The sequence below is a fragment of the Macaca thibetana genome, chromosome 15, assembly GCF_024542745.1.
Source record: "Macaca thibetana thibetana isolate TM-01 chromosome 15, ASM2454274v1, whole genome shotgun sequence".
Lineage (NCBI taxonomy): Eukaryota > Metazoa > Chordata > Mammalia > Primates > Cercopithecidae > Macaca > Macaca thibetana.
Window position 1 is genome coordinate 62,759,699 of NC_065592.1, and position 19,461 is coordinate 62,779,159.

At 41.1% G+C, this 19,461-nt stretch overlaps 1 protein-coding gene across 2 annotated transcripts in view; it reads right to left on the minus strand.

The window, feature by feature from the left end:
- Positions 1–1,757: 1,757 nt before the first annotated feature.
- SH3GL2 (SH3 domain containing GRB2 like 2, endophilin A1) overlaps positions 1,758–19,461 on the minus strand; it is a 796,347-nt gene continuing 778,643 nt past the window's right edge. For both annotated transcript variants that reach the window (XM_050761648.1, XM_050761647.1), the window contains exons 5-10: positions 12,323–12,466; positions 11,336–11,469; positions 9,296–9,454; positions 7,498–7,601; positions 5,362–5,492; positions 1,758–3,344 (exon numbers count right to left, since the gene is read on the minus strand). In XM_050761648.1, the coding sequence (XP_050617605.1) occupies positions 3,145–3,344; positions 5,362–5,492; positions 7,498–7,601; positions 9,296–9,454; positions 11,336–11,469; positions 12,323–12,466 (872 nt within the window). In that variant the 3' untranslated portion in view covers positions 1,758–3,144. The remainder of the gene's footprint in view (positions 3,345–5,361; positions 5,493–7,497; positions 7,602–9,295; positions 9,455–11,335; positions 11,470–12,322; positions 12,467–19,461) is intronic.

Here is a 19,461-nt window from a genome sequence, read left to right on the forward strand (position 1 = left end):
ATAGTTTATCTTTGGATTCTTTATGATTTTCTATAGTCACAATATCATTAGTATTTCTTAAAATTGCTTTAGAGAATTGATCTGTAATACTCTAGAACTCATACAGCTAGAAAAAAACATTTTCATGTTAGACTAGTTCACATACAGAACTTTGATATGGTTTGGCTGGGTCTCCACCCAAATCTCATCTTCAACTGTAGTTCCCATAATCCCCACGTTGTGGGAAGGACTGGGTGGGAGCTAATTGGTAATTGAATCATGGGGGTGGGTCTTTCCCATGCTGTTCTCGTGATAGTGAATAAGTCTCATGAGATCTGATGGTTTTATAAAAGGCAATTTCCCTGCACATGCTCTCTTGCCTGCTACCACATAAGACGTATCTTTGTTCCTCCTTCATCTTCTGCCGTGATTGTGAGGCCTCCCCAGCCATGTGGAACTGCAAGTCCATTAAATCTCTTCTTTTATAAATTACTCAGTCTCGGGTATTTATTCATGGCAGTATGAAAATGGACTAATAGAAACTTAGTATATTTGATTACAAAACTATTCATGTTAGATTAGAAAATCTGGACTATTGGCCTCTTCACAAAATAATAGAAATGGCCCCTAATACACAAAGAACATGTTCATTTTCTTGGGAATTCAGAAAATACATATTCTGTGTGCCCTGCTGCTCCCCTATTCCCACCCACACCCAAACATATACATCAAGAGAATACTGGGTTTTTTTGGTTTGTTTGTTTTTTGTTTGTTTGTTTGTTTGTTTTGAGACGGAGTCTCGCTCTGTTGCCCAGGCTGGAGTGCAGTGGCTGGATCTCAGCTCACTTCAAGCTCCGCCTCCCGGGTTCAGGCCATTCTCCTGTCTCAGCCTCCTGAGTAGCTGGGACTACAGGCGCCCGCCACCTCGCCCAGCTAGTTTTTTGTATTTTTTAGTAGAGACGGGGTTTCACCGTGTTAGCCAGGATGGTCTCGATCTCCTGACCTAGTGATCCGCCCGTCTCGGCCTCCCAAAGTGCTGGGATTACAGGCTTGAGCCACCGCGCCTGGCCTGTTTTGTTTTTTGGAGGCAACGTCTCACTCTGTCACACAGACTGGAGTGCAATGGCATGATCTTGGCTCACTGCAACCTCTGCCTCCCAGGTTCAAGTGATTCTCGTGGCTCAGCCTTCTGAGTAGCTGGGATTACAGGCATGCGCCACCACACCCAGCTAAGTTTTGTATTTTTAGCAGAGACAAGATTTTTCCATGTTGGCCAGGCTGGTCTCAAACTCCTGACCTCAGTTGATCCACCTGCCTTGGCCTCTCAAAGTGCTGGGATTACAGGTGTGAGCCACTGCACCTGGCCTAATACTGGCTTTCGATCAAACTATATTTCCAGGTCTATTTCTTTATCTTCAATTATGAAATAAAATAAAAGGCTAGTTGAAGAGATATATTTTATTTCCCCTTCCTAACATTATATTCTTCAGATGATATCACTTTTAACAATATATCATTTAACATCTATGAGACGAAATTCTCCTTACTTTCTTCTCTCCCAAATTCTCCTCCTTCCTGGGGTTACCAGGAAGATCCCAATGTCCAGGCTAGCTACATCCTTGCTGCTGAAACTTTTCCTACATATAAAGAGATAGATATGAAGTTGGAACCAGGTCTTGTTTGGCTGCATGAGAAAGCAATGGAGACTGAAACCAGCCCCCATCCACCCATTGTTAGACCCAAAGAACTGACACAAAATGAAGGAGCAGAGCCTTTGGTTCTGTCTTCAGCAATATTTATTGGAAACAGCGATGCTTCCTGTGGTGAGAGTTTATACATTAAGCAGTAAGATTTGCCTTTCACTCCACATGATCCGCTACTGCAGGTGGCACATCGGAAGCAGCACGTTAAACCTCTGAAAGAGTCTGTACAGCTAGATAAATAGAACTCTGGATACCTAACAGGACTTTCATGACTGATACAAAACAAAAACAAAAACAAAAAAACACTGATAAGCTTACACACAGCACTGTATACACAAAATGAAGATTATGGATAGAAGGGGCAGAAGTAAAAGTAGCGACTGAATTGGGAAAGAGTTTTGCATATGCAGCCATAAACCTTAAACTGCTAAGCACAAAAATCATCTTTATTTGGTCCTCATTGAGGGCAGAATCTGCACAAATGATGTTCAAAGAACACAGGGTAAAAGTGGAAAGGAAAGGTATTTACTGTTTCTCAGTCTATGAACTAGTGGAAAGATGGTTACTAGTGTTTTCCTCCTCGTGTCTCTGTGCCAAATGGATTCATGAAACATGTAATTCACAAATATAACTGAAGAGATTTGTTCTCCCTTCCCTGTGCCCTTCAGAAATAGCTTAAATACATACAGAGTTTCTGTACACCAAGAAATTTAAGCTTGGATACCAGATTTCTTCCCATTTCCTCATAATGGAGAATTTCTTTTCAGCCTCTCTCACAATAATGCTGATTAACTGTCTTACTGAAAAATAATTTGGAATTACCGCTCTGGCTTTAGTAGCAAGGAGGGAAGAAAACTGGCTATACCTCAGAAATAGCCATAAGTGTGAAGAGCTGAGATGCCTGTTTGCAGAGAATGCTTTGAACCCACAATTAACACTTTTCTAGGGATGCATTAAGAGACAAATTCATTCAGATCAGGAGACAATTTGCTGGTGAGGGAAGGCTTACTTTGACAATTCCATGACTCACATATTTGGGAAGGGACAGTGTGAAAGCAAAAGCTTTCTCCTCTTTGCATGGAGAAATGCAAAAAGACCTTCAGATGCCCCCTGGGGTGATAGACAATATCTTCGGTGGGAAGGTTTTTCTGTGATGTGGCTCATGGTCATATTCTAAGAAACCACAGCCTCCTGAGAACTGTGTAAACAGCAGTTCTGTGACTACTGGCTGGTCTCAGATGATGTTTTAAAAAGCACATGCCATGCCCACCAGGCTAAGAGGATATCATCCATCACCATGACTCCTGTGGGAGCCCACAAGTCAACCAAATACACTTGGTGGGGCTGGATGACGTGGACCACTGCGGCCTGCACTTGGGATGTGTTATAAGCAGCATTACCAAAGCAGTGGTTAACCGTAACTATCTGAGTCAAGAGGAGGTGAGCCAGCCAGCATAACATCCTAATGGGGCAGGGCAACCAGAATTTCCACATAATTGATGGGGAAGAAGCCTGAATGGCCATGCAGCATCCCCTCATACCAGTTCTCATCAATTTGGTTAGTCAGTGTGATGATATCGCCCTCTTTAAATCCCAACTCCCCTTCATTTTCAGGTTCAAAGTCGTACAGAGCTCGGCAGCAGGGCTGATCCATTTGGACACCTGGGAGTAAGAGCAGGAGAGAAAAGAAGAACACACAAGGATAAGGGGTATTTAACTCACAGAATCTGCTGCCTGCTGCACCCACCTGGCTTGCTGCTCCCCGTCTTTCCTCCCTCATTCCTCTTCCTGTTGAAGCTTCTTCTTGCTACTGGACCTCAGTGTCCACTCATTGGGCATCTTGCCCTCTACCAGTCCTCAGAAGCTTTCTCGGACCTTTGGAAGTTGCTGTATATTCCTGTTTCTGTTTCCAGTATGAAAAACGGTCACAACTATTCTTGTGATACATACAACAGATTTCGTTAAAGTTTGCCTTTGTGATAATGCCCAGAAATAGGAGGGACAATGACTTAAAAAGAATATAATGATGTAGGTTAATAACACAGCATGGCCTGAATTGTCTCATGTGAGCACTTTTAAAATCTTTGCATATTTCAAAAAGTATGGTTAATTACATGGAGAATGTTTTTGAGTAACAGTTTGGTTATCGCTGTTTAAAATGATAATCCCAGCCTCTGGAAAACTGCTGTAACGTGGTAACAACAGAATAATATAAAACACTGAGTTCAAGTTTTTACTTTCTGTGACCTTACACAGGGCACTTCACTCTCAGTTTCACTGTCTGAAATTGGATGTAACAGTAGGACTTACTTCACATTACTACTGTGGCTACTAAATGAGACTATGTAAAAAAAATTATATAATTTATACTTGGTAAACTGTTGCATATATAAATATAGGCAGTGCACTGGAGCTACGGCATACAAAAATAATGTACTCTACCTCGAGTAAAATAATGAAGGATGAAATCATATCTTAAGAGGGATCTATTCCAAATGACCCACTGCATTAGTATTAGATGCATACATATGTAGATACAGACTCAGACAAGTGCACACAGCTCCCATGCCATCTAGGTGGCTGGAAAGGAAACAATGATTTAGAGAAAGAAGCAAATGACTGAGTCTCCAGATGAAAAGTGAAATATATGGCTGGTCTGCAGGCAGGGAGAAGCACAGCTATACACAATTTCTATGACTAGTCCTGGTGGCCAGCATCAGTAGCCACAGCTGCTTATGCCATGCCCAGAAGTGCTGAGCACAAAGGGCAGAGAGCGCCACCTGCTGGCTCAGATCTTATTTTTTTTCTTAATAACTGAGAGCATCTTACAAACAGTTTTCTACCGTAGAACATCAAGCACTGGGGATACAGGAAAAATAAAAGAAAGCTGTCTATCTCTAACATCCACATCCAGTATAAGACAGTTTCCACTTCAAACAAGCAAATGTGGAGGTTGAAAATGTCTCCAGCACAGGCTGTTGTGTAATCTGCATGTAGGGAGTGGAGAGCAAGCATGACAAGGAAAAGAATGCTCTATTAGGTATGCATCGATATTCCTGAGATAAAATATCATCTAGCTTTTATTATATCAACCCCAGTGCCACAGCATGATAAAGTGATCAGAGGTGAGGCACGGGAAAGAAAACCCAGCAAGTGTCGAGTTTCAAAATATCTTCTGCAAATATATTTAACCATATGCTTCTGTGACTCAAGAAATCCAGCTCATCAGCACATTTCTGGAGCCGCTTGCCGTCTGTGGGCTCTATGTGAATGCATATGGGGACACACTGTCCAGGGGCATTCATTGTCATACAGGCTGGATTCAGAGGGAACAGGAAGGAGAAAAGATGACACACGCAGACCAAACTGACAAGGAAAGGCAATTTACGACCACAAAGGAGGGTCAAAATAAAATGTGTTCATGTGTGCTGATGATTGAGAGAGAAAGGGATATACAAATAAAGTTTTATACAGAATTAAAAGGAAGGAAAGAAAAGGTAAATGAAAAAAGACAAAAGGATTCCTTTAACAGAGTTTCTACCTGACAAACCACTCCATAAGAAATCTATTACTGCATATTTCCTATGCAGCCAGATTGGATTATTCCTAAAATTTCTGGAAGAGTGCCAATGGATATGCCAAGGCCTATGCAATAGGATCTGCCGTCTCAGCTCCTTACCTGAAGGCTTGGGAGTGCCTGTGTGGGAGAGGCCCCCATTGGGCTGAGTACTGTCTCCAGTTGGAAACTCCAGGCTCATTCGTGGTTTAGGTTGATATTCCCTTCTAGGCTGAGCTGAAGCCTGTCTGATTCTGCAGTAAAAAGAAAAGAGGTGGGAAAGGTTATGTGGCCAGTTAAGTAAAAACAAAAGGAAATATAAAGATTCAGGAAATGTCTGGGTCACCCACCATGCTACCATGATGAAGTGTGGGAAATCAAACAAGGACCCTTAGTTTTCTTGTGTGTGCATGTCTGAGATTTTGGTGATGCCCCTTTACGGGGCCATGTCCTCACTGTCTTCACTCTCTCTCTCAATCCCTGACTTCCTCTCTCATTTATTCAGAGTCCTTCATCCAAATATGCACTGTGCTAGGTACCAGGAACACAGAAATGAATTAAAACACAGTTCTTGTACACAAAAGCTAAATGCTTGAGGGGATGCATACCACATTCCCCATGATATTCTTATGCACTGCATGCCTGTATGAAAACACCTCATGTATCCCATAAATATATACACCTATGTACCCACAATTTTTTCAATTTTAAAAAAGACGCAAACAGATTATGGTCTGTAAGGGAGACAGAACACAAACAACTGATGACCATAAGTTTTAGTAAGCACTGTCACAGATAGCTACAAAGTGCCACAGGAACACAGGGGTGTAGTTGGGGGTGAGGGTGGGAAGGAGTCTACCTCTCCATAAGGAAGGTGGAGGAGGTTTAAGGAAAGAACTAAAAGATACACAGGAGTTGTTTCCAGATGAAAATGTGAAAGGGAGCTATTCCATTCAGAACATGAGAAGATTTGGATAGAGGGAAGGAGGAAATACACTGTGTGCTGTGAGAAGAATGAGCAGTTTGAGATATAGGGAAGAGGAAAGGAAAGAGGGAAGACAGAAGGAAATTGGAAAGGTATGGCCAATAATTGTCTTCTACACACCCCTAAATAATTCCCATGGTTTCAGGTATTCAATAAACAAAGTATGTAAGAGATTTGCAAGGGAGGGTGAGGGTTTAGGGTATGGTAACCGTAGAATGATACTGACTTTGAACATGTTTCAGAGGAAAGAAAGGAAAGTGCTCCCTTCATGCTCAAGAGACATTACAAAGACACATAATATTTCTTTAGTATTTTGAAGTATATGGTTTTAAAACCTTTCTGGAGGCTTCAGCGTTACATAAGTTTCCACAAGGGTGCGCTGAAGGAAAATGCTCAGTAAGACCACGAATCAAAGAAGATGCTGAGATGAGATCAGCTTGAGGGAAAACAATGAAAATAGGTGATGTTTTCAATGGCGTGGAATCGTATGATTGGGGTCTTCATCATGCAGGCAGCCACGTGATCAGCTATGAGAGTCTAATCTGGCCATGTGGCCTAAGAAAAAAGCCTGCTGAGGTGACCCTTTGAGGTATACGTGTTCAGCAAAATCACCCTGTTTGATCTGGCTGAATTAAAATAACACATATTATATTATAACACAGGACCACTGGTATACAGCCACACAGGCTGTGCCCCACAACTCCACGGAGCCACATTCACACGGTAGTTTCCTACTACCACAGCCCTGCTGTGAGGTACATCGAACAAGGTGAAAGCGGCTCTCTCTGATGGCAGTGGACTTGACCACCATTCAGAGAAACACAAGATGTGAAAAGAAACAGCCTTTCAAACAGGTTATGGTTGGCTGTGAACTCCACTCGTACCACTGAGTGACCCTGGGCTAGTTACTTCACCTCTCTTAGCCTCAGTTTACTCATCTGTTAGTCGAGGCTAAAAATACTTAGGTTATAGGGCTGTTATAAGATTGATGATGATATGTATCCAGCATCCATTATCAGCAGTAGCATCCTGGTGTCCCACCTGTGGCAACCAAAATACAACCCAAGTATCGACCTCTCATAAACAGAAAATTAGATTCAACAAACAAAGCACAAGAAAAAACAAAATCAAAACAATCCACAAGGTGCCTGTTTAGGATAAGCAGGAATTCTGGCAGATGTTTGTCTCCAAATGTATTTTATGATTTCCATTTCTGTATATATCATTTTATAGCAATGAAATGCAAATATGAAATGCAGGGAACTGTAGAATACCTTTCTTCCAGTCTGACCGTGACTTGCTGCAGGATCTGGACTGCCTGCTTGTGGTATTCCAGCTGAGCTTGCACAAGTGCAGAAAGCTGGCTCACTTGTTCAATCTGCAGATCAATGGGAAAATCATGCCTTAGTTTCCATGTTACCATCCTTAAACAGCCACTACTGTTTCATACATACAACAGGTTGCACTCAACACACAGACCCTGTTTGGTGGTGCTGATGACTGTGTGATAAGCCAATTAAGATAGATAGGTCAGCAGGTTTCAAATCCATCAAGGATAAAAGAAAGCAACCTTATGCTTAGAATCATGCATATCAGTACCATGAGGAGAAGCAACACTGGTAACCCTCAGGAAGACCATAAAGCTCTAAAGAGTCTCATGCCTAGCTACAATCTTCTATTTGGGATTTGACTTCTTTTATTGATATAGAAAAGAAGGTATGCTGGCCAAAGGACTCTTTGTTCCCTATACTTTTCATGCTGTTAATATTGGTACTGTTAATAAAAATGTGACAATATCTCACATAATGTACCCGGAGAGGCGACATGGTATGACAGAAAAATATTCTGTGCTCTCTGAGCCTCCTCTATAATGTAAAAGGGCTGAATCAAGTGACATCTTGCATGCATTCCTGCTCTAATATTCTAAGCTTGATTTCTCTTGATTTTACGTTTCACATTACGATCCAGCTAGGTAGCAGCCTCCAAGTCAACAGAGGCAGTGTTGTCCCATGAATCTGGGGATGGGGAAGGGTGCTGTGTTGCAGGGAAGGAGCATTGTGATTTGGGTCACCCCTCAGGCCCACAGTATTCCTCTCGAGGAGTTAGGTGGGCACAAGTTGTTTTACATAAACAAACCTACACTGTTTCCAGGTGGGGGGAAAGTCTGGATATGTTCAACATGCCTCCTGTGCCACAGTCAGGAGTAAGGCAAGCAGGCAATGTGATGGTTAATTTTAGGTGATAGCTTGACTAGATTAAGGGATCTCCAGAGAGCAGGTAAAGCATTGTTTCTGGGTGTGTTTGGTAGGGTGTTTTCAGAGGAGACTGGCATTCACTCAGTAGACTAACTAAGGAAGAGCTGCCCTTCCCTATGGGGGTGGACACCATCCACTCAGCTGTGGACCCACACAGAACAAAAAGCAGAGGAAAGGCAAGTTTGTTCTCTCTCTTCTAAGGAAGGGACACCCATACGCTCCTGTCTTTGGATGTCACAGCTATAGGCTTTCTGGCCTTTGGACTCTGGGACTTGCACTACTGACTTGCACTACTTGTACTACTGATGCCTCGTGCTCCACAACTGAGTTCTCAAGTCTCTAGTGAATTTATACATAGATCATCGAAATATCCTTTATCTTCCCACTATCGATAAGTGAGAGGGTCCCTGACCGAACGATTTGTAGGCTTTACGATGGTGCAAAACTGATATGCGCTCAGTAGAAACCATACTTCAAGTACCCCCAACCATTCTGTTTTTTTACTTTTAACGCACTATTCAATAAATTACACGATATATTCAAGATTTTAACCCCATCGTAAGTTAAGGAGCATCTGTACTTTAAGATTCACTAGCAGACAAGAATCTAGTTAAATCAAACTACAGGATGCAGAAAAAAACTTTTCTATTTCTCAGTCTACTTTATCCCTTACAATTATTTAAAATAAATACCTATCTACTGAAGTTCTTATCACACAGTGTTATCAGATATTAATGCTTTTAAGGATTATGCCCTTTAACACATTAATGTGCCTTGATGATAAGATTAAATTGAAAACCACAGGAGAGTCACTTACATCCATCTCCAAGAGATTGAACATGCTTGACTCAGCAATTTCCTTAGACTCATCAAATTTCTCTAGAGCTTGACGAAGCTCTTCATCTGGAATCTTGCCTTGTCGTTTCTTCTTATAATCAAAATCCAGGCGTCGACCCTCCAACTTCTTTAGATGATGCTAAAAAAGTCAAGGGCAGGAATAGGCTTTGAAAGGGCTTATGGAAAAGGCTTATTTGAGCTCACTTCTCCATCACATCCATTAACTTCCAAATTAACGTAGGCTAAGTTTTAAAATACAACATCACCAGAGAAATAAGGAAACATGCATCAATGGGGCCAATGCTTTCAAAGGTTAAATACGGGAGAATATCTTTTAAAATAATTAAGAATAAAAGATAAATTGTAGGAAGTATCAGTGCCCTTTATTTTCTGGCCTTGCCAGGCCAAAGCCAAGCTGGACTAAGCCTTTCCAGCCCATGACAGAAACAGAGGAGGAATGCACATGCCCTGAAAGGACACACTCACAGGCCCCACAGGCCCTGTCTTCAAGAGAAATGGTATCGCATGAGAAGCCAGAGGAAAAACACTTTCCTTGAAATTAAGCGAGACAGAAATCGCATTCTTGCTTTTCAAATCATCCGGTCTATTAGAATCACCTAGGCTGCTTATTACAAATTTGGATTCCTGATCTCTTGAATCAATATCTAGGGCTGGGGCCTAGAAATCTACATCTTAACACTTGCCCCAGCTGACTGATGCAGCTTTCAGGGAACCAGTGATTTAGTGTAAGCCTCCAACTTGACATATAATTGAGCTCAAGAACAAAATCTCACTTGGAAGGGACCTTCAAAGGGATTATACCTAATGCTCCATGCCAAGCTTCAATCCCCTCCTTGCACCATCCCTAGTAGATGGCTGCCCAGGCTCCACCCATCATCTCTAGTGACCAGGTAGCAAAGTAGTTTTTCAAAGCTAAAAAGTATTTTTTTTTTCCCTGATAGCTAGTCTTTCACTACTAATGGATGAAGGAAAATCCTGGATTTTCCCTTATTACTAGGTATGTATGGAGCAGAATGAAAGGAAATGAAAACAAAGTAGGGAGTGGCTAAAAACAAATGAAAAGGAAAGGAGGACGAAAAATATTCTAGACCTTCCCTCACACTGCATCCCCTGCCCCCCAGTCCATACCTTGATCCAAACTAAATGCTCATTTGCAAGGAACCTTATTTTTTAAACATTTGAACTTACAGTCAGTTACGGGGTACAGCACTGGAGTCAGAGTTACATTTTGGATTTAGGGTGAGTCTGTCACTTACTAACTCTATAATCTTGAGCAAATGGCACTGTTAAAGGAGATTTAAGCTAGAATAAGGAGAAGGAGGAGGCCTTAGTTCAAGTTATGGCAATCCATTTTACACCCAACCAAGTTTCAAAAAAGCTCAACAAATATTTGTTAGATTAAAAAAAGTAAGCAAACATTCCACACTCAAAGACGTATGAACTTTATTTATTATAAATAGCTTAACCGCTCTACATGTTTTAGAAAGAAGCTAGTTGGTATTCTTCCTCAATCCTAACAGCCATTATGAAAATATTAATATAAAAACATATGCATGCATCTAATTTCTGGACTTGGAAAAAAATAAAAAAATTTTTAAATGTGCTTATAGAGTGATAGAATAACTATTTAAGCTAACAACTAGTACAACTAACATTTTAGTGGATGAAATCAGCCCAGCACGCCATAGAATAATTAATAAAACTGTATTCTCAGGGAAATAATAATATCCTCTGGAGAAAAGGTCTGAAAAAAACTATTCAATCTGAAAATGAAACATAGAGAAGTCAGAGACACCCCTCATGAGTGGCACAGTCATAACAGGCTGAAAAGTATCACATTTCTAGTTCCTCTCATTTTGTCTTACTGGGTTGTTTTGTAATTAACGTGCCCAGAGCTGACAACATGCAGGGTAAGCTAAAAAATGTTTTCTACAGAAAAAAGGCATCTGCATCTGTATGATTTCAACTGCCCACTTTCCAGAAGACTCATTGTACATACTTGAATTTCCCTAAGATCTTTGTCATGAAGATTCTGAAGAGGGTCAATGAAGTTCTGCTTCACTTCTATGTCCAAAGAGTCTTTGACTTCCGACAGTTCCCGCATGGCCTCCCCGACCTCACCAAGCGCTGGGCCTAGGAGAGAACAAAGCTCTTTCATGTTACAGAATAAAGATGAAATGCACTCGCAATAACACGGCCCTTCACAGATGAAAACCCAAAGGATTACCACTTGTCTTCTAAAGACAACAGACAAGAGAGAACAGGTATCTTCAGTTCACTCCCAGCAACAGACTCAATGCACCCTAAGAGGGTAAATACCTCTCATCAAGAATTTAACAATTACTTTTTCCCTTATAAAGCAATTTAGGAAGCTCCCTGCCCTCTCTTGTAAGTACCAGTTTTCCCTAATACGCGACTAGCTTAAGGCCAATCTGTTTAGCAGAAGTAAGTACCAGAAATAGCAGGGTTCAACCAGGAAGGAGATCCCACATCACAAGGGGGTGAAACAAGAAGATGTTGGGTGTGGTAGCTGAGTGTTGGGGGAGACAGGGTGAAGGAATAAATCATGTTTCACCTTGGGCAGTAAAACTAGGTACCATATACAAGTGAACAAAGATCTACGAAAAAGCCCATGAAGCAGGGCTTTGAATCATGCTGACTGTGTCTGCTCACTCTGCTTCAATACTCAATGACTGCCAGAAATACCCAACAGAAAGTGCCGAGGAGGCATCTGGATACGTCAATTAAAGCTGTTGCAAAGACTGAGGTCTTATGGGGGGCAGCGGTGGGGGGAAGAAAGCTTATAAGATAAACACATTAGAGCGAACGAAATAATTCTGAAAACAAGTTTTTGGCCCATGAATATAAGATCTAAAATTGAAAACCAAAATATAAAATGATTTATCCCATTTCTACAGAATTTCTTACCAGCACCAAAATCCCCATGGAAAATGAAACAATTACAATGTGAGGAAGCACTTGTTACCAAAGTTGCAATCATCTCCAAGCTCTCTTCCAAATTTGAGCATGGCCTCCGCCAGCAGCGCCTCCGCCTGGGGATAGCCTGGCCCCTTCTCCTGGCCACGGATTTTTGACATGGTGTTGATCATGCTGAGCTTAGCTCTGGAAGCTGAAGGTGAAGAGAGAACAAGCTTTCAGAGTAGGCAATGTGACACAGCGGAACAGGACTGGATGGAGGATCAGGTCTCAAAGAGGCCTACAAAGTAGCTCAGCTACTGGTAAGTGTACCTTCAGTAGGCTCCAGTGTTCTCTCCATCAGTCAGTCTAATCAATCACTTTTTTAAAGCACTAAGCTCTCCCTTTCCCTTAAGATCTTATAATGAATTACAGCAACACTGTTCCGGGTGAAGCAGGATTACAGGCTCAAACCGTATCGCTGTGTGCCCTTCCCCATCCTCCCTTCATTGTGGTGGCCCCTGCAGTGACTCTGGAGAGCTGGGTGCTTCCATGGAGAGCTTTTTAGAAACTCTCACATTATGTGATGACCTCTAAATTTTATTCTAGTTTTATAGTTCAATTCTAGGAGTCTAAGGATTAAAGTAAGGAACCAATGGTAAATTCATGCCGAGTGGGCCTTATGCCTTGTTTCACTTATACCATGTATGAAATAGAACTATTTTCAAAATCATTTCTCAACTAAGATTCTGATGGTAAACAAACCCACGAAGAGCAAAAATACTGTGTTCATGTAAAAGACTTAATCACTTATCGAGCACATAACTAGAGAAAATTAGTTTTGTGCCTCAAAGAGAACATTTCAATTTCTGTTTCTTTGCTTTTGTTTTTATAAAAGAAGTTGCCTAGAAAGCAATTCCAGTTTTAGTGGCAAAAACAGCTTTATTAAAAAAACTGTTATAGCCTATGACTTAATTGATGCTAGGATAGCTAGGTTCCTCAGGTTCATAATTAAAGTTGGGATTACACATTAACCTAGGACTATATCCCAAATCCCATCATCATGGAAACCCCAGATAGAATCACAGCTTAAGGTACTTCCAGCATTCAGTGGCTGACAATCTTGAACATTTATTTCACGAGGCTTTTATTTAAACTTTGAGTCTTAGAGGCATTGAATAGAGATGAGAAAAGTTATCAGGAGAGGACATTCTGCAACCCTGTCCCATGGATATTACAATGAGCAAGACAATTATGGTTCCTGCTTTCACAAAGTTTATAATGAACTGAGGGTAGAGTCTATTTTAAAATTAATTAGAGTGAAGTACATATACCAAGTGCCATGATGGGGTATTGAGAAGAGTCCCAGATATATGGCACTGTCCTCGCCTGTGGGGGAGGGGCATTGCAAAGGATTCCTAGAGGGAAGTATCTTTAAGTTTAGAACCAAACAGTATGTAGCAGTTAGTCAGGCTAACAGCACATGTAAAGGCTGGTGGTGACTGGAAAAATACAAAATTTACTTATGTGCTTTTTCATATAAAAGGGATCATATGTTAAATTTGAAAAATAGAAAATGTAGGCTAAGTGTGGTGGCTCATGCCTACAATCCCAGCATCTTGGGTGCCCAAGGCAGGAAAATAATTTGAGGACAGGAGTTTGAGACCAGCAAGGCAACATAGCAAGACCCCATTTCTACAAAAAAATTTAAAAGTTAGCAGGGCATGGCGGTGCCCACCTGAAGTCTCAATTACCAGGGAGGCTGACGTGGAAAGATTGTTCAAGGCCAGGAGTTTGAGGCTGTAGTGAGCTATAATGGTACCACTCCACTCTTGGTGACACAGCAAGGCCCTGTCTCTTTTTAAAAAAGAGAAAATGCCACAGAATCCCTTTTTAAGGGGACGATATAATTATTTTCTGCAGTGAGTCATATCGGAGATCCAGGAAGGACATAGTCCTGGCCCTCAAGGTGCTCACAATATAGTGAGGAGTAAGATAAACAGAGGCAACAAGTATGATAAATATTATCATGGCTGATATCATGGTACTTGGGGGACACTGAGGAATGACAGCATGAATAAAATGAAAAGAGTACAAATAAACTAAGCAAACATCTAAAATGTACAGAATGAACAGAAGGAAAGGAGAAACAGAGTAATGAAACCACACGAGTTAATCCCTACAAATCCTATTCAGTCCATTTTACATTTAAGGATGTATGCCTTTTATAAAAGCTGGATGTGGTTTAAGTGCTTATATCTTGGCTCTAATAAGGGCTGTCTCCAGGTAAGTAATTCTAAACAGTTTAATACATTGTGGCTGAATTTCAAATACACCATTTTGAATGTTGTTCAATTATGAAGAGCTTTATTATTTTACTAAGAATATCTTGGATATGTTCTATATTTTCATGAGAAGGAGGAGGAAAGCCATTTTTACTAGCTTATCTACTTCAAATGATAAAAAAGTCTATTAATCCACATATCTGAAGAGACTAGCTTTTAAATTCATTCACAAATGTATTACATATTAAGAATCTTGGGTTAATGAAACTTCTGTGTTATTAAAAATATCATCAGACCTCTGAATTAACCATCTTTAAATGTTAACATAATTGTCTTTAAATGATTGTTTAAAGCAGTACTTTAATAAACTGAGAGTGAGCTTGGAAAATACAAATTGAAAGCACTCAAATTCCTATTATCTATCCTCAGCCTGGATTTTTTTACCAAGTTGTATGTGCCCTTAGAGATCCATGTCCCTTCTCTTCTAAACAAACCTAACTCCTCTCCTTCAAACTTCTACGCATCTACTTCTAGGTGATTCCCAGAAGGAAATTTATCAGGTGAACTAAAACAGCAGGAAGTAAAATTAGAATGACCATAAAAGGTTGACCTATTCCCAAAAGGGCCCCACTATTTTGTCCTCTGTTAAAATGAGTAGTTTCTTTTTTGACCTTAAAATTGATGCTATCTTTTAAGGAAGACAAATGGGGGCAGTTGAGGCTCAATCTTAACTCCCAACTCTAAAGTATCATCTGTAGCATCCCTGACAAGCTTTCTAATTCTGGTAACAGCCAAAGGGAGGTCTAAGCTCTGCTGAGAATAAAACAGAAGCTCTGCTAGCCCTGCCTGAGTTATTTCCTCTGACCTGAAAGCAGTGTCCATGTGAGTCACTGCCCGATCTGTCCTACAGCTGCTTACCTAGCATGGCAGCTAGCTGAGGATGCTGAAAACTCAGTACTTCTGCTAAATCTTAGTTTTTATTTCCTAATCCAAACAAACAAACAAACAAACAAACAGGAAAACCATTAGGTCTTGCTTTCCATGGAAAACAGCAGAGTCCATTAAAATGAACATTAGCTTTGAGCTCATACAGACATAGCTAAAAATCCAGACTCTAAATCTTGCTAGTTAGCTGTGAATCCCTGAGAAATCTCTCATTCGTAAGACTGTTATCAGTGTTCAATGATAAACAGCAAAAACCAGCACAGACAACACAACAGGCACTGGATACTGGGGAAAATATTCTTTCTTTCCTCCTTCCAGGCTCTCCTGTCTATGAGTGTGTGTTCTGGAATGCTCTACTGACAACTTGCTTACACAGGGAACTGCATTGCCCAGAGTCCCTTCCTTGCGTGTTTCCATAGACAAAAGTCAGAACTGGTCCAAAATGAGGCTGTGAAAGATGTGGGAAGTGAAGTTGAAGCAGCAGCCCTAACACTATGAAGCCTGGCGTTAGTGAGAGGGGGTGACAGAAAGATGCAGAGGTGCCCATGGGTTCCAGTTTTTCCTTGCTCTTCCCCACTGTGGGCTGAATCACTTCATTTAAACATTTTAATTTTTTATAAAATGCTTCTGTACACATCATTTTTTCAAACCCTTAGTTAAAGCTTTCCTGTTCAAAAGTACCATGACCGCCCACTGTGCTCTGGAATGACACTAGAGGCTGCTGATACAATCTGGTCACACCACTCTGTGGTCTCACAGGATGGTTTGAGAGAGCAGGTCTCCTTGGCACCAGACCTGCTTTTCCCTCACACTAATTAAATGTTAAGGATTCCAAGGCTACCACTGAGTCTCTTCATTTCTCCTGACTCCATTTCGTAAAGTACAGAAGAGTACAGTTCCACTTCTCAGGTAGGCTAAAAAGCTATATGGTTTGCCATCACTCACTCCAATCTTCCCTTAGGAATCTGGCTCTTTGGAAGCAATTCCTTCTTAAATTGTGCCATGATAATCTGCTTTGGCCTGGCACGGTGGCTCAAGCCTGTAATCCCAGCACTTTGGGAGGCCGAGACGGGCGGATCACTAGGTCAGGAGATCGAGAGCATCCTGCCTAACACGGTGAAACCCCGTCTCTACTAAAAAATACAAAAAACTAGCTGGGCGAGGTGGCGGGCGCCTGTAGTCCCAGCTACTCGGGAGGCTGAGGCAGGAGAATGGCGTGAACCCGGGAGGCGGAGCTTGCAGTGAGCTGAGATCCGGCCACTGCACTCCAGCCTGGGCGACAGAGCGAGACTCCGTCTCAAAAAAAAAAAAAGAAAATCTGCTTTATGCGAGGATGACAAAAAGTGATCACATGCTCTCCCAGAATCAGAAAAAAGGCTCTTATTTTCCCCGAAAAAGAGAGTTCCCAAGCTAAATCATGAGTCCCACATCAAGGAGTTGAAAAAAGATTAATTAAAATCAGTAAGTAGGTTACACTGGAAACAATTACGCATTCTTCATACAGAAAAACTGTGACATTTCACTGCCTGGTTGAATAGTCATTTACCAAAAATCTATTTTTAAAATATTTTCTCTGTGATAAAGTCAGCAAAAGAAATATTCATGAAGCACCTATAATGTGAAAGGGTTATGGCTAGGGAGACTCTGAAAGAAGTGAGGTGCAGCCTCTGCTCTTAAAAAGCTTATTATCCAGGTGGAGAGTCAGAGTGCTCACTCACTGCTGTGAGGCAGAGCGTGGGCGAGGCTGTAATGTATTAATATTTACACTGCAGAAGACACAGCAACAAATTCTACCTGAAAGAGTAAGGCGGGGAGGCTAATGAACAGATGATGCTCAAGCTGGGCTTGCTGGAAGAGTGAACCGTAAAAGGAGAGACTTGGGAAAGGCCATTCTAGGTACCTGGAGAATCTGAGTAAAGGACACAAACCAGAGATAGATCAAGTGTTCAGAGTTTGGAACAACCAGAACTCTCAAATACCGCTGGTAGGAGAACAAACTGGCAGAAAATTCTGGACAACAATTTGGTAGGGTTTACTAAAGCTGAATAGACACACACCCTGTAGCCCAGTAACTCCACTTCTAGGTGTATATCCATCAGAAATGTGTACATGCATAACAGACATGTACAAAAATGTGCTATTCAAAATATCTAGAAAATGGAAACACCTAAATGCTCATCAGTGGAGAAAATGGATAAATAAATCGTGCTATGTTCTCACAAGGGAATTCTACAGAGCAGTAAGAATGAAAGAAGCAGAACAAATAGAAGATGAACAAAAGAAGCCAGATCAAAAGAATACATGTTCTATGGTCATATTTCAGTTACAAAACAGATAAAAGTGTATAGTGTTAAAGGTCAGGGCAGATAGTGTCTGTGGAGGGAGCTTTTGGAATGTTGACAATGTTCAGTTTCTTGAACTATGTACCTTTTAACAGAAGCATCAGTTTATAATAGTTCATTGAGCAATATACTTACGATGTATGTGTTGTACTTTTTGTATGTTATAGATCAATAACAAATTCAGAAATTTCACTCCCAAAGATTCTGATGTGATTGGTTTGGCATGTGGTCTGGACACGGTAGTTTTTAAAATCCCAAAGGTGATTCTAATGTGCAGCCAAGGTTGAGAACCACTGTGTTAAAGCCTCTAGACTGAAAACGTGGGAGGTGATGATACAAATCTGAGATGAAGAACGCAGGACAAAGAGAAGACTTTAGAGCGGAAGTGTGTAAGTACTTCAAATGCAGAAACAGAAAGTCTAACAATATCCATGTGGCTGTACAGCAGACAACCAAGCAGATCAGTCTTGAGCTCAAAGGAGGTTGGTGGCGGGTAAAGAGAAGTAACTTATCTGACAACATCTGGAATCTTGAAGGCTAGGCCATTAGATAACAAGCAGAAGAAAATTGCCCCCAAATGAAGATGAAACAAAATTCAAGAACAGGGTTTTCTTCCAGTGGTTTTATATGTGGCAGGTCAGATTAGCTTTTAATTAATGTCTACTCTAAGCCAGGAGCTTTATATAAACAATTTACCTTAACCTTCACAACTCTGTGGGTCTGGTTCAATTACTCTCACTTTCAGAAAGAGGGATGGGCTGCATCTATAGAGTAAGGATATGGAACTTCAGAGGAGCTGGAAAGCCTATCCAAGTTCTCATAGTTACTAACAGGCAAAGACTGGATTCAGGCTCAGGTCTGAGTCACTCCCAAACCCATTCTCTTTCCCATTCCATTAAATTTCCTGTGGGACTAAAAGTTTCAGATGGAAAACCTTAAGTCTCCAAAACACAAAATCCTTTTCTAAAGGCTTTTACTCGTGGTGGTCAACCTAATGTATATCAGAATTACGCAGAAAACATTTTAAAACCATAGATGTAAGGACCCCCATCTCTATCTTAATAATTTAGAATATCCAGTGGGTTAGGCCACCGAGCATGGGTCCAATGGGCCTTGGGGATATGAGCAAGCAAGCCTGGGCCCTGAAGTCCCACCTCTCATCAGCTCTGGCCAATTGCATCACCTCCTTGAGTTGGCAAGCTGATGATGCTCATGCATCTCTGCAGGCCAGCCCTTTACACTGTATTGCAGACTCAGGTATTCTAATATCTACTTGACTGCACTAGGATGTGTAGGCCTCTCAAACTTAACATATTCAAACTAAACTCCAGATTTCCCATCATCATCCCAAACCTGCTCCTCTTGTAGTACTCTCAATATTAATGAATACAACTCCATTCATTCTCCCACTTGCTCAGGCCCTAGACTTTATAGTCATCTTTGATGTCTGTCTTGCCTAATATGCAATTAGTCAGTATTCAGTCAGCTCTACATTCAAAACACATCTAGGATCAGACTGTTTCTCACTCCAGTCTAAGCCACTACAATCTCTAGCCTGGATTATTAAAATAAGCTCCTACTAGGCTCCCTGCTTCCATGCTTGCCCCCTATAATCTATTCTCACTAGAAGAGTAAAG